The 22323-nt window shown below is 37.7% G+C and overlaps 1 protein-coding gene across 1 annotated transcript in view; it reads right to left on the bottom strand.

Annotated features, from left to right (window-relative positions):
* Positions 1 to 22323, bottom strand: part of LOC100493382 (neural-cadherin) — a 76385-nt gene that overhangs the window by 45460 nt on the left and 8602 nt on the right. The window contains exons 2-6 of the mRNA XM_002934383.5: positions 11018 to 11215; positions 9225 to 9450; positions 5891 to 6095; positions 4549 to 4660; positions 2309 to 2558 (exon numbers count right to left, since the gene is read on the bottom strand). Coding sequence (XP_002934429.3) covers positions 2309 to 2558; positions 4549 to 4660; positions 5891 to 6095; positions 9225 to 9450; positions 11018 to 11215 — 991 coding nt within the window. The remainder of the gene's footprint in view (positions 1 to 2308; positions 2559 to 4548; positions 4661 to 5890; positions 6096 to 9224; positions 9451 to 11017; positions 11216 to 22323) is intronic.

Raw genomic sequence — 22323 nt, 5'->3', positions numbered from 1 at the left:
TACCACTGATACTCAAGTATCCCAGGAAGCTTCTAGGAGAATCCATTATACCAGTGAGAGACATTTGGGTTATTTGGTTTGAACTTCCAGATGGGAATATTTATGTTGTGTTCTACATGCACAAAAGCAGCTGCCTTTCAGTCTACTCTGATTGTCCAGATTTTAACGGAATCTAAGTGAATCCTAGTCTCTTACGGTCACCAGTATCTTAAATGATGGACAGATCACCAAAACGACCATACATGCAGTATTCTTTACCTCTTGAATGTTTTGAAAATGTGCACATCCATAATAAGCAGTGCCTTTGTTGAGAACTATTATTTAAGGCTAGGACATTAACTGTGCTTAAAGATTAATTATAAAAACAGCACTTTATTCAGCAAATTGATATCCTGCATATATAATAAAATAAAAAGGTTGCCCAGGAGCAGTAACCAATGGTAACCAATCAAATGTTTGCTTTTAATCAGGTGACCAAATTCTACCTGCTGATTGGTTGCTGTGGGTTACTGCTTCTGGGCAAACAGCACGTTTTATTACATAACCCCAAGCCAGCACCTCTTTCAGTAATGTGACTTTAAAGCTTTTGGACAACTAAACAAAATATTTTGTTTAGAAATGATGCAATTATTTTTTATTAAATTTAAATATGCAGATTAGAATTGTGCTGTGGTTTAGAATTTAGCCCAATATTTGGTAGAAGATTTGGTGTTTAACCTAGTCCAAAATTCATGAATTTGCTGTATCCCTATTCTCCAATATATAAAAACAATGTTACATGTATTAATGATTAGTTATAGCTATAACTGGTATTGTCGTTAAAACAATGTAAAATATCTGCCTGGTCTATTAGTAAATATATAGTACAAGTTATGAAAGAAAAACCGTGGTCTTAAAAGACACAAAATGAACACAACAGCCCAGTGAAGCTCAAAAATTGTAGGAATGGCTATAACAAGGGGGTGTCTGCTCTGGGTATACCATCAAATTACTAATAAGAAGAGACTCAGGAAGATTTTTGTGAAATTCACATTTAATACACCAGGCTTAAGGATATGAGTACTGATATTGTTTAGCGACTCAACAACAAATTAAAGCCCTGAGGGCACTGCTGTAGCCTTGAGTCTAACAAGCAAACTGATTTTATGTCTGACAGTTTTAAAGCAATGCAATGAGGAGAAACAGAGAGACAGGCAAGCTGAAAGCTTCATGGAATGGGCTCAGAAGTCACAGGAGGTTTTTAAGAAAAAGTAGGGCATGATTGTATCTGTAACAAAATATGTTTGTTTTGACAGAGTGGAATGGAAAGGTACCTCTGAGCAATGCACTGAGAATCATGTGTTAATGGAGAGGAAAAATAAAGGCTTCAGGCCTAAAGACACAGTTTCATAAAAGAAGATCTTGGACTTATTAAACTTGCTTTTGGGGCATTAAATGAACTACAGAGACACCACAATTCATAACAAGCATGGAGTGTAAAGATATCAGTGTTTATTTATTGTTAGTATGACAAAATGGCTTCTTTAGCCACTTACGTTTAACACACTTCGTGTTATTTTTACAGACATTTTTTAAAAATATGAACAATATTTATTGTTAAGATGTTCAGTGCTAAAACAGCTACAGTACTATTATCTTCTCAATGTAAATCTTTTTATAAAAGCAGTACTCAAACGCTCTAAAATAAAAATAACATGCACTGCTAAAAATATCTTATATACTGGTGCTAGCAAGTCCTTGATATAAAAAAACAATAATGCACTCAGTGCAAATTCATTATAAAATACAGTACTTAAATAAAGTTAACGTAGAATAAAGGATCTGTAAAATCCTTTGTCAAATCTTTTTATCAAGGACAGGTCCTTACACAAACAAGTTTCCATGTATTGTCTGAAGCTGCAAAGTCAATTCAGGACAGAATGGGAAACAGTCACCAAGTCACCTTAATGAACACAAGCTGACTGACAAACAGTGGGTAAGGTATATAAAATGCACAGCTGCTGCCATGGCAGTGAGGAAAATGGTTACATTTACAAAACTGATATTGAGCCACAATTACTCAGTCTCCACACAATGCAACTTTATTATCTGATTTGATACAAGCTATTGATCTGCTTTCTCTTAGCAGTTTAGTTTAGGGATTGAGACATGATCGGTCCAGACGTAATCAGAATTTACCTAGACGTAATCAGAATAGCCTACATTTTAAATGCAGAGTAACCTAAGAAATATGGAGTAAACATTACTGTAGATTTTAAAAGTGTTATAAATTCTCTCCATATTCTGGGAGATAAAAACTGGTACCTACATTGTTTGAGAGAACTCAGGGGCTTCATCATTCACATTGGAGATTCGAATTCTGACAGTCGCTGTTCCAGTGTTTGGTTTGTCTCCTTTGTCTACTGCCAGGATTACAAACTCATACAGATGCCCAGGTCTTTCATAATCCAAAGCCCTCACTGGGCTAATGATACCCTGTGCAGAGATGCTGAAATCAGCGCTTTCAGTGTAATAGGAAACCTCACTGTTGAATCCAGAGTCACAGTCAGTGGCCATCACTAAAAAAATAACATAAGAAAGAGTGCAATTTTTTTTTACGTTAAAAAGGATTTCTACCCAAAACTTCTTTTGCATAATAAAGAAAATGTAATTCTTAGCAACTTTCTAATATGTAGTGTTAAGTGTAGTTGAAAAAAGTTCATTATGTTTAACCCTTCCAAATGAGCCCCATTGCACATATAAACACATACACATAGGGGCACATTTACTAACCCACGAATCCGAATCCGAATTGGAAAAATTCAGATTGGAAAACGAACATTTTGCGATTTTTTTCGTATTTTTTTCGATTTTTTCGTCGCCGTTACGATTTTTCGTAAATTGTCGCGACTTTTTCGTAACCATTACGACTTGCGCGAAAAGTCGCGACTTTTTCGTAAGCGTTATGACTTGTGCGAAAAGTCGTGATTTTTTCGTATTGACGCCTCCCATAGGACTCAATGGCACTCTGCAGCTCCAACATGGCCAAAGAAAAGTCACCATACTGAAGCTTGAATGAATCCGAAACTTTCGTACTCGGCGCGAAAGCTGCGAAAAAGTTTTGACAATTCGCGCAAGTCGTAACGCTACGAAAAAGTCGCGACATTTTGCGAAACATTCGGAATGACTACGAAAAAGTCGCGACAATTTTCCGAAATATCGCAAAATACCGATCATTACGAAAAAAACGCATTTGGACGTCGTCGGAACGTTCGTGGGTAAGTAAATGTGCCCCTTACTGTATATACACCCATCTATACACTCACATACTGTATATAAACTGCATATACCAATATCTATACCAATTGTAGATTTTAGTATCACAATAGCCTTGGATATTATTTTTTTAAAGAAATTATCCAAGCCACTAATGGACAATAATAGACATTAATAGACAATAAGACAATATGGCAGATGCCAGCTGATTAACAGGCCATGAAGACAAATGGCAAGCAGTGTGCAAATTTGAACTATGCTTATTTAGATATTTATATTTTTGTTCAATAATATGTCCTTTACATTCACAAAAGTAGGTAGAGAAAGTATATGATAGAAACTATAAATATATATCAGGGGGAAATGAGAAGAAATTGAAGAAAATACTCCAAAACACAGTTGAAAGGGTATTTAAAGAGTATAAGACTTCCATGCAGTAGGTTATAGACCATATATAAATCCATCAGATTAAGTCTGCAAGAGTACACCCCTTAGTGCTCACCTAACAAGCACTTGCACCCCAGGGAATGCTTAAAAGTCCTGCATCTTGGTGCCAAGAGCCACCCCAGGTAGTAAGTACAGGGCCCTGATGTGGCCTGCATCATTTGCTATTCCATAACTGGAGTGTCAGGATGATACACCTCCACCCCTTACCAATACATTGCTAACTAACACAGTTAACAATGTATTGGTGAGGCAAGCAGCAGGTTTGGAGCGCAGAGACCTATGGCAATACTCAATGTGCAAAGTGCAAAAAATGGCTAATTGTGGTACAGAGCACAGAGACCTAGATCAATACTCAATGTGCCTTTTTTTGCCCTTTGCATGCTGCATTTTTTAAGGTAAACGACACCTATATTTTTCCTAGTGCAGTAATCCACATAAACCTTTTGGCTGCTTTAACTGTGCTATGCAGCAGAACAATGGAAGTGCTAATTAGTGTTCATTTAACTTTACCAAGAATCATTCTATGCTTCAATTTACCAACATAATTTAGTTTATCAGACAGTTATTTGATATATGCAAATCTATCTAAAATGCACCAGGGAAATTTATGTAAATCCCATCAAATTAACAGCCCCAAAAAGTTCTCCCTTTGGTGAATACTCTCAAGACTATCGTTTAACCAGACTCAGTTTGGAGCCTTCACGTGTCAGTCTGTCAAACACTACACCCGTGATTTATTTAAAGGCATGTCCCAGGGTGATATGCTGTTAGTGCTATGTAATTAAAAGCTTCCTACAGCTTTTTTAGATTCATATTTTGCAATTCACTTAAAAGAAAATTATTAACCTTGTAGAAGAGATGTCATTACTGCAGCATTTTCAGCAACATTGTCTTTGCTATAAATTGTCTGCTGGAATTCGGGAATGCAGTCATTTACATCTGTGATAAAGACATGCACCTGCAAGACAATTTGGTTTTACCAGAATTCATTAACGCTAACAAGCAACAATAACCCAACGTGTTAAATGTTAATGGAAAATTAGATGATCATTTGAGTAGTCCTACATCAATATACTGTAAATATGCACAACTACACACCTATTATAATGGAAAACACTTTCTAAAATATACATAAATATGAGTCTTTGCCAGCTGTAGCTATCTATTAAGTTGTGAAAGTGTTGTTTGGCATATTCTTCTGCTACAAGATGATCATATTTTACTATGCAGGGCAGGGCTCTCTTTACCTCTTGTATCGGTTATTGATTGCTTTATATGTTACTCTGTATGTCCAGTGTATGAAACCCACTTATTGTACAGCGCTGCGGAATATGTTGGCGCTTTATAAATAAATATTATTAATAATAATAATAACAATAATATGCAACTAATAATAAATCTGCAATAGAATGTTCCCAAAGAAGGAGTGAGATTCTTTATGTGACAAAGTTGTGTAAACATAGCCATGAAAAGTTCCTACTGACAGATCTGTACAGAGTAACATACTAATTAGGAAAAGAATTTGACAGGTGCATTCAGTCACGTGACTTGTGTTTTAATAAACTTCAGTCACACTTTACTGCTCAACTGCAAGTTGGAGTGATATCACACACACCCTTTCTCCCCCATTAGTCAATAAGCAAAACAATAGGATGGTATGAAGATGGCTTTTTCTGAAAGATCAGGATCAGGCACAGGGGCGGGCCAAGTCGTCCGGGCGCCCTAGGCAACCCGGTCGGCCACCTCGCCCGCCCCGCCCCCCTCCGTTGGCGGGCACGGGGGGGTGCGATGCCGTGGGTCATTGCCCCCGCCGCTTGTCATTGACAAGCGGCGGGGGCAATGGCAAAGTAGGGGAACTAGTGGTAGGCAGCAGAAGCTTCTGTCTGGCGCCCCCTAATCATTGCGCCCTAGGCAGCTGCCTCATCTGCCTACCCCTAGTTCCGGCCCTGATCAGGCACAATACACTGAGATGGCTGCCTACACACCAATATTACAGCTAAAAAATGCATTTATTGGTTCAAAAAAATCATTTGAAATGGTAAACTATTTGCAATGGGAACAGTGTAATATACTAATAAAAACTAAACCATAAAAATCATGACAGAATTACTTTAAAAACATTTAAATTACAAATAAAGGCACAAAACCTTATTACATATAGCCTTAAAAGGGAATTGTACAGAATCACCTCTGCTGTGCTGCTTAGTTGCTCTAAGTGTTCCATTGCTCTGACAACAAGCAGGAGTTCCTTGGGCTCTCTCTCGTAATCCACACTCTGGATGAGGGTCACTGCTCCAGTCAGCTGGTGAACACTGAATAGATTCTCTGGATTTCTGACCAAGCTATAACTAATGGACTTGTTTTGATGAGACAGTGCAGAAACTGTCAGTAATCTAGAACAAAGAGAAGCAGTTACGAATGCTGGCCTTGCAAAAAAATATTTTGACTTCAACACTCCAGTGTTCTATCACTGACAGTTTTAATTAAATTGATAACACTTTTAGATATTAGCTGGCAAATACTGAGAAAGCAGATAAGTCTAGAAAAGCAAGAGTCTGTTCTATAATATGTCAGCAAAAACTCTCTCTTTCCAACTCCTGCCAGCATAACAAACAACCTATGAAGTTATGAGGAAAGGCTGCGGCCAAACAACCTATGAAGTTTGGAGGAAAGACTGCAGCCAAGCTTAAGGGGAATATCATTACTTATAAATATATAAGGAGGCTGGGGCATATGGACACACCCCTTGAGATTAGTAGAAAAAGGTTTCATGTAAGGTACAAAAAGGGGTTTTATATGGAGAGTTGTGATGTGCTACTGACAGATACAGAAATAAAATCTGGATACCTTATCAACAACTGTGAAAATATATCAATATCTAACTATGAAACCTACTGGGTCAGCTTAAAATTGACGGACCCTTTGTCCGTTGAAACTTCATATAAAATAATGGATGTGGTGAAACTCCAACTTTTGTCTACTAGAGTTGTCTCGTATGTGGTGCAGAAATGGTCCTGTCTGTTTTAATCTAACCCTGCCTCTTAAGAACTCTTGCACAACGTTCTGCTCTGTGTCAGAAGTAGAGAAATCTTATTGTAGTCTCTAACACAACATGGTGGTCCATGTCTGCTATCAGGTAGGTATACAAAAACAATAGTCCTCCTGAAGGAATTAAGGCACACCTGTACGTATGTGGGTATGGTGGCATCAACAGCATATGTAAAGCAGTGGTGTGGCCTTTCTGGTATATTTTCATCTGTTGCTAATTTCTACAGATTCCTTCTACTTCAAAAGCTTATTTTACTGAAAGCGTCCTACAGGCAATAGATTCCTATCTTTTTTTAATTAAGTATTAAATTAAGTATTTTTGGTTCATGCCTTGTAACACTCTGATGTCTCTAGTAATTTCCTGCAATATTCCATTTGTTATGCTAGCTTGAGATGTGGAATATGAATTCATATTCTTGCACAAAATGCACTGGAGTCAATGTGTGTTGTTTCTAGGAAAACAAAACATATAGCAAATTTCTGCTACAAATTTTGCATGAATCTATATCAGGTGAAAAAATTTGCTTCATGTGGCAAGTAGGAACTCCCATCCTGCCAATGTTGCTTCCAAGAACCAGGACATTGGAAAGTGAAATAGCTTTTCACATGGACATTTTTTAAAGGAGAAGGACTACTTACAATCACTGGGAGGTGGCAAAATGTTAGGCACCCCCCAGTGTTTGTAAGAGTGTATGCAACAAAGCAATCCTTTTCCTTCAGTCTTTACATGTGTGCAGTGGAGTGAAAAGCTGAATTTTTACACAGCCGACTTTTCACTCAACTGCACATGCGCGGGCCCTGGGATCTTGTCACAAGGAGAATGAAAGGATAGCTCGCTTGCACTACCCCACGCCCTGGGCAGATTTCTCCTAACAGAAGCACCAGTCAGGGGATTTAGGTGAGAATCACAATCACTAACATTTGGCAAACCCCCAGTGATTTAGCCTTTCCTTCCCCTTTAATTAAAACCAAATACAAAAAAAAGATGTTGATTGTGTGCCCTATTCATTAAACTTGTGTTAAACAAGAAGGGTATACTTTTTGACGCTTTTCATTTCCACCACCACAATTGCATCCTTGAATCCTGTCCACAAATTCCTAAAATCCTAAAATTCTTCAACAAAATCCCGGCTTTAATACACCCTAACTGAATGGCATATTTAAAGGAGACATATCCTATAAAAATTAAGAATGTACCATTTAATTATACTCCTCTAAAAATAGAATGATTGCGCTTAAAAAAGTTGTATTTCAGACTGATTTATTGAGAAATTCCACCAAAACCTGTACTATTCCCGCCCATCTGTCCCATTTCCTGCTGCCTGAATTCTCTGGATGTGCAGGGGAGCCAGCGGCTCTCAGTACACTGCACTGTAGGACTGGAACCAATCAGCAGCTAGGCTGACCTGATAGGGAACTGAAGCCTATCTTTGCTTGTGTGAGTGCAGGGCGGTGATTGGCTCTCTCCCTCCTACTGTGCTTCTGGCAGGGACCGTTAGGACACGCCCACCCTTTATTTGAAACAGGGACAAAGAACTGATAGGATCTTCTATTGAGCTCCAATAAATGGGCCATTATGACAGATAGGATTCATTTCTAGCACAAAGTGAAACCAGCACCGTTACATAGTTACATAGTTACATAGTTACATAGGGTTGAAAAAAGACCATTGTCCATCAAGTTCAACCCATCCGTAAACCCAGCACACAACCTATACTAACCAATCTATACACTCACATACATAAACTATATATATAACCAGTAATACTAAGGGGCTGATTTACTAAGACACGATTTCGAATCCGAATTGGAAAAATTCCGTTTGGAAACGAACATTTTGCGACTTTTTCGTATTTTTTGCGATTTTTGCGTAAAAACGCGATTTTTTCGGCGTCTTTACGATTTTTGCGTAAAAACGCGAGTTTTGCGGCGTCTTTACGAAAGTTGCGCAAAGTCGCAATTTTTTCATAGCGTTAACACTTGCGTGCAAAGTCGCGCCTTTTTCGTAGCGTTAAAACTTAAAAGGCGCGACGTTTCGCGCAAGTTTTAATGCTACGAAAAAATCGCGACTTTGCGCAACTTTCGTAATGGCTACGAAAAACTCGCGTTTTTACGCAAAAATCGTAAAGACGCCGAAAAACTTGCGTTTTTACGCAAAAATCGTAAAGACGCCGAAAAAAATCGCAAAATTACCAATCATTACGAAAAAAACGCAATCGGACGCATTCAGCCCGTTCGTGGGTTAGTAAATGTGCCCCTAACTGTAGATATTAGTATCACAATAGCCTTGGATATTCTGCTTGTCCAAAAACTCATCCAGGCCCCTCTTATAGGCATTAACAGAATCAACCGTATATTATTCATAATTGCCTACAATATTAGGAGTTTTCCCATTTATCCAATATGTCTCCTTTAAATATCATTCTGTAACATTTAGCACAAGTAAGAATCTAGTTGTTTGTTCTACAACTTACACGTATCCCGGAGAGACATTTTCTGGAACATGGATAGAATAGGAGGCCTTTTTAAACTGTGGTGGCCTGAGTCCTGCTATCACAGAAACAACAATAGGGGCACTTTTCTTTCCGAGCATGTCAGCTGCTTGTACAGTAAGTAAATATTCCTTATTCTCCAGCAAAGGTAATCCAGTTGTCTGAATCCAGCCTGTGCTCCGATCAACAGCAAATCTGTCATCACCGCCTGGAACAGCAAGCGCAGAAGATGTAGCATTCATTCAGATAACACGATGCCTTGCAAGGCTTCACATTTATATTTAAACACCCATTGATCCCATTTAGAATTAAATCTATTTCATTTGGAACTAAATATTTATGAAAAATTGTAGTATAGCAAAACATCTATTCAAGAAGAGGGAAATCTCCACAGGGAAAACAATTTCTGCTGCATATTGTGTTCTCAGCTACGGCATTTTGCCATTTTTGACAAAAGGGTGTAAATATTTTAACACTTGGTGCTTTGCTGCATTTTTTTCAAAGTTTGAAAGGATTCTTCAACCCAACAATCAACTGCCGTCAGCACCCTCTTCCTACCCTGCACGGATTATTTATGTAGCTTTAAGCTGTAGCAGGATCTTGAACGCTTAAGATAAGAAAATAACTTACTAACCAATAACTATGGAACAAAATGTCTATTTAAGATGGAGGCACCCTTGTTTAACTCGTTGAGAAAACTTTACCAAATGATTATTGCTTTCCAATATAATGCAATTTAACAAATGCTTTCATAGATTTATATAGCTACATAGTTAAATTAGCAAAATAACTACTGAAACTGATCATTTGCAGACTTTCATGCTGTAGCACACTTATAATATGATTGGATTGTGAGCACAGATGCAAACGACCAAATTCCACTGGCTGTTAGGGCTGAACAACTAGATTGCACAAGAAGTCCATCCCTGCCTTCCTGTTGAGCACCAGATTTCCCAATAACAAGCACTCAGCTGTAATATCAGCCCTGCTCGAGCTAAACTGGCCCATTATAGATTTAGTATGGATTTAGAATACCTGTTTACAAAGATAGGCAATATATATCTTGCACTTGCACAATTGATCACTTTTCTCTTTGTACATGGCCCCTGATGTGTTTACCTAGCAATAGCTTCTCATAGACTAAATTGATTTCACTTTGAACTAAATATCTTTATAACTTTGGCCTTGCAGGTACTCTTCCATATTTAATAGGTGACACTGCTTTCATATGGTCCGTAAGTGTACTGTAGATCTGACGGAATTTTATATGAATTGATATGAATTAACACAGATATGCCTGTAATGAAGGTTCCTTTTGCAGATAAAATGATGCCAATACACTACTGAATGAATATACAATGCATTCATAAGAAGATTTTCTCTTTAAGACCTAGAAGCCAAATCCATTCAGCTACAGAGTCCTAATAAAACTCACTCTGTCTATATAAAATAAAAATTACTGGTCTGGAGCAGTACAATTAAAGTTGTGCTTTAGCTAAAAATGATACATAAAACTTGCTACTATGTATCCAGAACTACTATTGTTGTGTTAAAAAGAATAATGTTCCTCCCATTGAAAATGGTAAAATAGAGCATTCTATGACTTCAATTATTTACCCTGTAGTGTTATATCTTTGTAAAGGAAATCCCCATTGTCTACTAATGCACTTTTAATTTGTAGTAGGGGTACAGTATTCCATATCTGTATAGTACAAGGCAGAGAAGCTTTGTGCTTGGATACATTACTGTATAGGAAAAACATTGGATATGTTTACCTTCCAGTAGGAAATACTCCACTTCCCCGCTCACTCCTTCATCTTTATCAGTAGCTTGTAGTTTGTACACATAAGTACCAGCTGCAGCATTTGGTGATACAACACCCATTGGGGGCAAGGGATCCATTGTCCACTCTGGCAACTCATCATTAACATCCATAACTGTGAGTTCTAGATGTATAATGTAGGATTCCTTTCCTGTGGGAAAAGGTAAAGGACATAAAGGACATATAAAGCCCAAAATAAAAACACTGATATAACCCATATCATAGAGCTAACGTATTTAGACTGTACAATTGCTGTGCAAGTGTTACATGTAACAATTTTCTGGCTGGTTAAATAGTTATGATTTTTTCAGTCACAATTTTCACATATTGCCACTAACCACTCTTTCCTCAGAAAACAATGGAGCGGTCCCACCATATAGTGACACACTGCACAAAACCCTCTGATGTCTGAAATGCAGAGCAGTCTCCTCGCTAATAGCAAAACAGAAAAGTTTGTACATGTTATCAGAAGAATGGGATATTTACCATTTAAAGCTGAGAATATAATCTGGCTTTATGTATTAAAAGTAACATGCCTGTAGTAGTTGTTTCTTGTACAATATTGTGTAAAAAAACATTACTGCTGATTACAATAACAAAATCTACTCTTAGGGGCAGATTTACTAAAACATTTCGATTTATTCACATTTTTAAAAATGTGAATAAACCAAGTTCCACAAATGGTTACATAGTTACATAGTTTCATAGAGTTGAAAAAAGACCAACAGAGTCCATCAAGTTCAACCCTTCCAAGTAAACCCAGCACATACAAACCTATACTAACCTATACTGACCTATCTATACACTCACATATATAAACTATATATACCAACAACAATACTAACTGTAGACATTAACAGAATGCCTGACATTTACTAAAAACTCTGAACTAAATAAGTCAGCGTGGGAAAAAAATCTCATAAAAGTCATTCAACTCTGCTGGTGAATTGTCAGATTCAGATTTTTAGCCGTTTTGTCGCATAGTAAATCTTGAAGAATTTGTAACTCTTTTTCTGTGATTTTTAGTGCTTAAAAAACAGTATCAGAAAAAAAAATCAGAGCATTAGTAAATGGCTCTCCTAATGTTAAGATTCTGCAGATAAATACAGTATAGGTAACATCAAAAAGGAGAAAGACTACAGACAGAACATATAAGGACAACTGTAATTTAACTCTAGCATTGATAGGTAAAACAGCATTCGTGTAAAAAATATGCACAGTTGCCACTAAGGGAAATATTTGCAATTAACCATATTAAATCACACAGGGATATTACCTACTTGTTAGTTTTCTAAGGAAATGCCAAAATAGCATAAGAAGTTATCAGATGATAACTCACTTAAAAGTTGTGTTGTGCAAAGGATTCAAAGAATGACAATTTGCTGTTTTATACCCAAATTGCTGCATTTCTTCCCACAATTCCATCTGATTTTTTTCACTAGTAAGAATTACATCAGTTCTTGTGCCCCAGAATCAACATTAGTGAGTGATTAGTCAGTTGAGTTTATAGGAACAACACAGAAAGGGAACCATGCAAGTAACAACTCCTTAGGTCAGATTGTAGTTACAGGGCTTCCTTGCTTCTGTGCCCCCTATACTTTAGCACAAGCACCTGAATCCTCATTTCACATACCCATCATTTTTCCATAACTTTTTCATCACATAATGTCACAGAAAGGACTGCAGCGTTTATTCTGAAAATCAGATTTATCTATTCCTCAAAAGCATTACGACATGACTTTTGATGTGACTGCACCAGACATTTTGGTATATCCCTCCGGATCAAAGATGTATTAAGATGTATTAAGCCTAGCTTTTGCCCAGAACGACAAGTGTTTGTTCAAAGTAGCTCTTGTCAAAATTTATATTCCAATCCCCTAATGATCAAATTGTCCCATTTATACACACAACTTGCTTGGTCCCTGTTAAAATGCATGAAAATTTCAATGGTCACTAGGCAAAACTATTTTAGGGCCCATCCATTCAACACACCTTGTAAGATATGATCTGATTTACATGGCTATAGTGCAATTTAGCAACAGTCATTGGTACCCCCACTGCGGCCTCCTGTTGCCCCAGCAGAGTCTGCTTTTGCAACCACTATTCTTACGCCCCAGTTCAAATACAAACTGCACTAATGATGTAAAAACGGGAATCTATGTGAGCTATAGTCCCAAGATTACATTTTCTCCAGGTATGGAGAACTTAATGGAATTCTTAATGTGGTACAGTTATTTCTAACACTCCAAACAAAGTTTTACAGATCCTTCAAACATTCACTGAAGATCAAGTTGTATTGCATAGAACGCAGGGATGTAAATGCTTTTCTTTAACATTTTTCTTTGATATTGGTTCCCTATAATAAGAATGGCCTAGTCTGCTTACTGCATTCAAACTTGCTAAATTAGGAATGCAGGTCCTTTTATCAGAGTAATTATTAGTCTTCTTCTAGGCATGTAGGCAATATAAACAGTGCTTGCTCAACAATACTTTTTTTCAAAGTTTGCTGGGCTGCTAATCGTAGTCCAGCATTATTAGGGTTTTCCTCTTAAAGGAATATTGCACAATAAATTTTTCCCCAGCTCTCCAGGAATGGTGGCCTAATTAAAATGGAAATCAATTCTCCAATAAGAATCCCAGCTGAACAATATACGTATATCTGGCTCCTAATTCTTTGTTCCTGCAAAAGAAGCTGGAAGCATTAACCATTTGTATCACAGAATAACTAAACAGAAGTATGCCCTCTATCCTTATGTTTGATTTTAATGTAATATCCCAAATCTCTGTATATAAGATCTGTAATTAACTTTTTGGCCATCAGCATTTTTACCTGTGAATTTTCACCTGTAATTATATTTTTGGTTGTGTACATTAGGGAACTTGGGGGTGAAGTGGGACAGTTTTATGGAGGGTTTACAACCCCTTTATTAAAGGCAAACTATACCTCCTAAACAATGCAGGTCTATGCAAAATATATTGTATAAAACAGCTCATATAAAAACTTGATTCATCAATGTAAACCATTTTCTTATAAATATACTTTTTCAGTAGTATGTGCCACTGGGTAATCCGAAATAGAAAACTGCCATTTTAAGTACTAAGGCCTGCCCCCTGGGATCAAACTATTCACAGTGCACACAAACAAACCAAGAGCACACATGTATGTTAGGTCACATCAGCCAATTAATGGGCACAATTCTATCTTTCTTCCTGTTACAGTTAGAGCTCAATTATTTCCTGTCAGGTGATCTCTGAGGGAGCACACAGCCCATCACTAAATGGTGGATCAAGGGAAAGGATGTAAAAGGACAATATTTAATCATATATATATTCCAGTTTTGTACACTTCCTTAATAGGCAATTTAACATGATATAAACTATCTGTTGGTTAAGAATTCATTCTGGGGTATAATTTTCCTATAACAAGTACAAGAAGATTCTCCAATAAGTCTGATCAGTAATAATAGATCCTTTGCAATACAAATCTCTCTCTCTCTCATATCTATCTATCTATCTATCTATCATCATCTATCATCTATGTCTATCTATCTATCTATCTATCTATCTCCCTTTCTATTATTTAGCAAAACAAAGAAGTAGTACAATGTTTACTGCTTTATTTTAAATTCTGTTCATGCAGGGATTTGCTGCAAAAGATTAACAAATTATCAAATGGTATTAATTTCCAAAATGAAATACAAGAGTTGAAAGAGAATAGGTTGCACATACCCCAGCTGAATATTTAATAAAGGCTGAGTCTTTAATAATAGGCTATTCAGCTCCTAAGCAAGTCAAATGATTTGTGACAGAACCTAAGGCAATTATTATTGTGCACAACAACAGACATGTTATATCAGAGCAGGAAAGCGAGCAATGCTTGGATGGCAGTACAGTTAGCATTTTATTATGGTGTTGGATTATGAACATGCCTCCAGCTATTGCTCTATTTATGGTGAGCTCGTCACTATACATTGAATTCTCATAGCCCCTAGTTACAGAGGAAAAGTCTGCGCTTACAGATCTCCCTTAAAAGTGGTGATAACGACACTATTTTCACCTTAACAAATAATTTGATTCTGAGATAAGGAGTTTTACATTGTCTTGAATGTTTCCTAAAACCCTCTGATTAAATACACATTTGCAATAAAACAGGTATAGTGCTACCTTGCAGACATAAAATATATGCTGCAGAACAATGCACAGTAGGTCATAAAAGGCTTACAGTGTACAATCTTCCATATAATGTATTAGCACAGTCTCAAGAAATGACTTCTAACGTGATCTGATTCCCAATGCAGTCTTACTGTCAGCAATAAGTTTGGCACTCTTTGGTTCCCTGGGCAAAGTGGAAGCATACAAGTCCTTTACAAAAATGCCCCCACTATAGCATGTATGTTGTATTAAAAAAAGAACAAAAAGATTTAGGCACATTTATCAACATTTGGATTTTTGCGGCTTTTGTGGTTTTATAGTTGCAGATGCAGAAAAAATGTGTTAACCATAGGTTGTTTGTATTGTTGCACAAATGACAGTGTCCTGAACCCTGAAAACCTCTAAAACTAAGAAGCAAAGAAAGATCTTTCGGTTGTAAAAGAGACATCTGCCATCAACTTCTAAATGATCTAGACAGGCATATTTTTGCTTTTGGATTTGTCACAGTTTTGTCACATGATAAATAGCAAAACAAATTGTGGAGTTTTGGCATTTTGGCACCAAAAACCCAGAAGAGAAAGCATTATAAATGTATTGGTGGCAATCACAGTGCACAATGTGAGCAGAAAACTGAAAAAATGAAAGCTACATTTTTTTGGAAGCTACATTTTATTATATCTAGTTGCGCTTCTCTGGAAATGGCAGACCTTGTTTGTGTCTTTGTCCTAAGGTTCTGAATGTTTGTATTGACTTGATATTGTGTGTGTAAATTATTTGTCATATCACATGTTTGAAGGCCAGAGTATATTAAAATTGTGTCATACAAAGAGGTCTATGGAACACTTGCATAGACTATTGGCTTGCCATAAAAACCTGTTGAAGGGCCATATATGCCCCATGGGTGAATCCTTGAATACCATTTAAATATGCATTTAAGATAGTAAATACATACCTTACTCCTTACACACCTTTTACACCCCACAAAATTGCCAAAATATACAATGATGCGTCAGATTTATGCTCTAAATGTCTAAATGATGTGAGCACTTATTACCATGGATTCTGGAAATACCATGAATTCTGGTGGGCCTCCTGGGCACACCCTTTCTTCTCTTTACTCTTGTTGCCATTTTTCCTTTTTTTCTACTATGGTACTATGGTATATATAAAAAACAGCAAATAAAGGAATGTTTCCTCGAGTCCTCACCCTGACTGGCCTTAGAATGCAAGAAGGCAATACAAGTGCAGCGTAAATGGCCTACAGATTAGGCCCCCTAGCTACTGTTTTAAGACCCATGTGAGACAGCTACATAGGTTAGGAGCTATTGATTGGGGTTTAAAGCAATCCTTTCAGCTCTGATAAATCTGCATTACAAGGCAAGCTTTACCAGATGGACAAAATGGATTATTCTCACTGTATCTGAAGCATATGTCGGATTACAATATCTAATCATTCACTTAGGGCATTTAAACCAGTGTCTTTCACTGGCTCTTATAGGATTAAATCTCTGGGTTTAGGGAATATATCATGATCCATTCATTTCAGTTTTCAGTATCATAGTTACTAATGCATTCTTCACTGACATATTTCAAATGCTGGTCATGACATTCTAGCTGAAATATAAATTGATGATTTCTGTAAAGTAATGCGTTATAATGAGCGTGTCTGTGCAACACTTGCCAGTGTTAAGCATCTATTTTTCTTTCTGGATAACTTACATTGCTATGATTACAGAATATTGACAGAGAAGAAATAACATTGTGGCCTTAGATGACCTACACACAGTAGGTTTGGTAAAGTTAGCTTTTTATTTTATAAACCTTAATTATATTTCTTCTGCGTCCCTCCATGTCAGTACACATGGGTAGCATCGCCCCTCCCACACAGGAGGTAGGACCTATAACAAAGCCAATTAAAATGAATCCTGCCCTATAAGACCACCTGACTTCCTCCTCACCACTGTTATTTTTTGTCCTACCGGACAGGTAGGTAGGATGAGGGTCTGCCCTATGGCAGTCCTAGATTAGGCTAGGGTTATTGCCTCCCAGGACCTCTGACCTTGGTTTCAGTGCTTGCTTGCTTTCTTTATCCAAAGGTTGGCATGTTTGCAGCGGGAGTGCTCATGCTTGGATTCACATTCGCTATTTGGCAATGTTTGGTTGTTTGGGTGCTATGGCTTGTGTGCTATCAGCCTTCCCTCTGGGATTTTGTCTTCGTGGTGGTTGCATTGGCACACCAGGTGTACATTCAGGCCGGCTAGTTTGTGCAACATTGCCTTGGTGTGCATTGCCTGACATGTATTTTGACTTTAGGATATAGATTGGTGTGCAGACTGTTATTTGTCTTAGCATCAGCAGTTGCTTGCACAGTGCTTATACCAGTATTGCTGGTTCATTAGCTTCTTATGTTCCCCAGTTTGGTTGGGCTTAGTGGACTTTGAGGGCTGCAGTATCTCTGTATTTGTGGACATCTGCATCAGTGCCTTGTTGGTTCTTCTTTTGAAGATGATTGCCCAAGCTTTTTTGAGCTGCTCCCATTGAGCTGTGGAGTAGATGCTTGCAGGTGACAAGCTTTATTTTCTAGTGCCACTGTTTGGGGCTTAGGGTCAGTTTCTTAGCCTCAGCACTAGTGGGTTATATATCCTAGTTGTTGCCAGTTCTGGTGTGGTTTCTCTGGCCTGCTAGCTGTGCTAAGTTAGTTATACTATTGAGCTGGTTAGGCCAGGATTATGGTTGTGTATGCAGTGAGCGTCTGGGTATTGTGAAAGGCCCTCTGTTCTGTGAAAGAACTCTTGTTGCAGGGAATGGTCATTTTTTGCCTTGGCTTGCTTGTCTCTCATATTATGTTATATGCAGTAGTAGGAAAATTTGAGTTTTGGTTGTCAGCCACTTACTGATACCTTGGGGCATTGTTGTTCTTTTTGGTTGTTCAGCATTCTTATCTCATTTTCAGAGTTTCATCAGTGTCCCTGTTTCCTTTACGGGATGTTGGCCTTGTTTTGGCCTTTCTTGCTCTTGTTTGGTTTTGTACCTTTTGTTTCCCACCCCTTACTGTTTTGTGGGGCATGGCTTGGTAGATCCCATGTGTACTGACATGGAGGGACGCAGAAGAAAAGGAGAATTTCACTTACCTTCTTGACGTAAATTCTATTTCTTCTAGTCCCGACATGTCAGTACAGGTTTCCCATCCCAATTTTGCTTCCTGTACTGCTATGGCAAATGTATAACAGTGGTGAGGAGGAAGTCAGGTGGTCTTATAGGGCAGGATTCATTTTAATTGGCTTTGTTATAGGTCCTACCTCCTGTGTGGGAGGGGCGCTGCTACCCATGTGTACTGACATGTCGGGACTAGAAGAAATAGAATTTACGTCAAGAAGGTAAGTGAAATTCTCCTTTTATTTTGCTAGATTTTGCCATGACAATAACCTTTATTTATAAGGGGGTTGATTTACTTGAGCTAAATATGCAGCACTTAGAACCATCTCACATGGGATTCTTGGAGTTGCCACATACCCTTGTTCTCTAAAGATGTTGACCAGAACCTTAAATATACATACACAAGGATAAACCAATAACAATGTTGCTCACCAGCACTTTGTATGATTTTGGTATATCTGGATAGCAATACTTAATTATAATGTAAAACCAAAGAGCTGTCCCCGTTAGCACAGCTCAGGCTCCTTAAAGAAATGGAAAAACTAGACTTGCCTCCAGAGTGTTTCTTCACTCTAAATCATATGACTGTTTTGCACATAAAGTAGCTCCTCCGAATGGTGGGGTTACAGGTATGTTCTTCCCAAAAGCATTTCAGTATTTCTTGTACATCACTGCTGACTTACACAATATATATATATGCACAACTGATCTGATAGCTATTTTATTTTGTACTTTTTATTTTACTATCTGTTGTGTGTCTAGTGTGGAGATTAATTCTAAAGGTTTTCTAAAATTAGAAAGACTTACAGCTGGAACTGCTATCTGTGTGGCCATGGAAAAGAAGATATGTCACAGATTACAAGGGATGGAATTATTATCTTATCCCATGGTTTTCAAAATAAAGCTTGTTTTATTTTTTCACTTCTAAAAGTGGAGGGTTAGCTATAATCAGGCAACCTCCAAACAACTATGATATAAGATGTCCCCTATGCAAGGATCTATTCTAATTCCTAATTTTAAATCCTTTTCTATCATGTTAGTTGAGCAAAATAACTTTACATACACTCATACATAGTATGTACATAGTTTATTTCAATTGTGTTTCCTTCAGTCTTGGAATTCATAATCACAGCAAACAGGCAGGCACCATTTTGTGGGGATTTTAATTAAGGCAAGCTTTGCATCATCCCAAATCTTGTGTATGTGCCAGAATGGGGGACCTAATGCCATTACCCATGCAACGGCTACACAATTCTAGACCATGACAAGGGAGGGGGGATGTTAAGAGTGCAGTGACATCTAGGAAGTGTTGAATGAAAAGTGAAAGTAATTGCCTACCCTGTCTGTATGCCTAAGGCTTTGGCACGCACCCTGGTTAGGCACACGTCTGAATGCTTGCACGCACTCATTTTTTTTTGGAGCACAGGACCCTTTTTGGTTGTAAACATTGCCCAAGCTGGCTCTGTAGTTTACAGTTCCTGCCCAAGCCTTATTATTTGTTTTAACCCTCTTCCTGAAATTTGATCTTGTTTGTTCTAAGCTTCCCCAACCTCTTGCCTGCTCTTGACTTTTTTTGAGTTTTTGGTTTACCCTTGCTTGTACCATGTTTAGTTGATTATGCTTAGTTTAGTTGATCATACTCTGCAGTGTTCAGGTTCTCTTTGTTGGTCTGCAGCAGAAAGTTCCAGGGACCAAAAGGGCATCAGTGGAGACCGGTTCTGCCAGGGTTGTCCTGTCCACTAAAGGGGTATGGTTTCTCTAGCAGCCTCAGGGTTTTCGAATCCTGACAGTTTAAAAAAGTCATGATTTTCAGACAAAACCCAGAGAGATCTCTAAATTTTCGAGACTAAAGAAAGGACTTCAAGGAAAGGGAAGGGACTGCTGCCATTGACTTCTACATAAACTCGGCAAATTTAATCTGGTGAATTGTCGAATTCAGATTTTTAGACGTTTAGACGCATAGTAAATCTCAGAAAAGTTGCAGCTTTTTTTCTCTGCGACTTTTTCTTAAAATATTTGAATGGAGTTTAAAATTAAAAATCAATGGTTAGTAAATGAGCTTCTAAAATATTAAACATATAAGGGGACATTTAGGGGCTGATTTACTAATCCACGAATCCGAATCCCGAATGGGAAAAAATCGGATTGGAAACGAACATTTTGCGATTTTTCGTAAATTGTCGCGACTTTTTCGTAGCCATTACGACTTGCTCGTAAATTTTCGCAACTTTTTCGTAGCCATTACGACTTGCTCGTAAATTGTCGTGACTTTTTCATAGCCATTACGACTTGCTCGTATATTGTCACGACTTTTTCGTATTGAGCGCTTGTAAACGGCAGGCAAACCTTTGCGACTTTACATGATTTTGGAAGCCTCCCATAGGACTCAATGGCACTCTGCAGCTCCAACCTGGCCCAAGGAAAGTCACGATACTGAAGCTTAAATGAATCCCAAACTTTCATACTCGGCACAACGACTACGAAAAAGTCGCTACAATTTACGAGCAAGTAGTAATGGCTACGAAAAAGTCGCGACAATTTACGAGCAAGTCGTAATGGCTACGAAAAAGTCGCGACAATTTACGAGCAAGTCGTAATGGCTACGAAAAAGTCGCGACAATTTACGAAAAATCGCAAAATAGCGATCATTACGAAAAAAACGCATTCAGACGCTTTTCGGACGTTCGTGGATTAGTAAATGTGCCCCTTAGTGTGAATTTTCTCCTCAGCTGTAATAACCAACATTCACCTCAAGTCCCCAGGTGTATTGTCACAAGTACACTTCATAAGTATACTTTTTCAAGAGAAATGTGCTGAATTTTCTTGTGCTCTTGTGGAGAATATTCACTGGGGACATTTTACCAAGAGAAGAGACATGAAACTACTCCAAATGTTCACTTTCACCCATGAGTATATATGTCCAATAGAGCGCACAAAAGCCAACTGCATATTAATATGGTAGGACCTTGAATAGTTATATACATAAAACATCATGCTATGTAAGGTAAATTAGCACAAAGTTTGCTGAGGTGCAGTGATCAATAACTTGACCAGTAAATGCCAACTGATTGGTTGTTTAGTTTGTAATAAACTTTGCATTGTTTCGCAGCCATGCTGTTTTATATAGGCATAAAATTAACAGGCATATTTTTTAACATTGGAGACAAACATCACCAGTAATGTTGCCCATTGCAATCAGTCAGATCTTTGCTTTTGTTTTCTAACTTGTAGGTGACCATTCAAATCTAATTGCTGATTGGTTGCTATAGGCAACATCACTGGTGATGTTTGTCTACAATGATTAGAAATACTGTATGCCCCTAAAACTGTTCAGTGTCACAAAAGGTTCATGCACCTTGGTACAGTGTTGTACAATTCAGATCAAGGGGCTCATGGAAAAGTAAAAGCTTTGACAACCAAAATAAACATTGCCTTTAATATTCAGTGTATGCTTTTTAACACATGCCTTAATTAGGTTCTAAGGGGTAATGTAATAAATAGTATTTAGTTTGCTACTTGTCTTGTAACCCATAGCAACCAATCAGCAGGTAGCATTTGGTCTGCCTGTATCTCAAAGCATGTACAAAAGTTTCAACAGGCATATATTACAGTTGTTTCATTTAGTGCTAAGAACCTATATATGCACTTTTAAAAAATGACTTTATATACCCTTAATATAGTATCTCTTTAAAATAGTACTGCACAATAAAGCTTTCCCCCTAATCCTTCACAGCCAGCAGCCAAATTAACGTAAGAGGATCCCTGAAAGAGAACCCTAGCCACTCTGTGTACACTTGCCTGTCTACTCTTGGTCTGATTAGATTGGGTAACATCTGGATAGAATAACACTGCAATGAATTGCCCAATATAACCCTTATATAAATACGTAACAGCCTTGTGTACACCCAATAAATGTGTACAATGAATATACTAGTAAAAATACTTAAATAT

This window comes from Xenopus tropicalis, chromosome 4 (genome assembly GCF_000004195.4).
Source record: "Xenopus tropicalis strain Nigerian chromosome 4, UCB_Xtro_10.0, whole genome shotgun sequence".
Lineage (NCBI taxonomy): Eukaryota > Metazoa > Chordata > Amphibia > Anura > Pipidae > Xenopus > Xenopus tropicalis.
The sequence above is the reverse complement of the archived record's forward strand: the minus strand, read 5'-3'. Positions and strand labels throughout refer to the sequence as shown.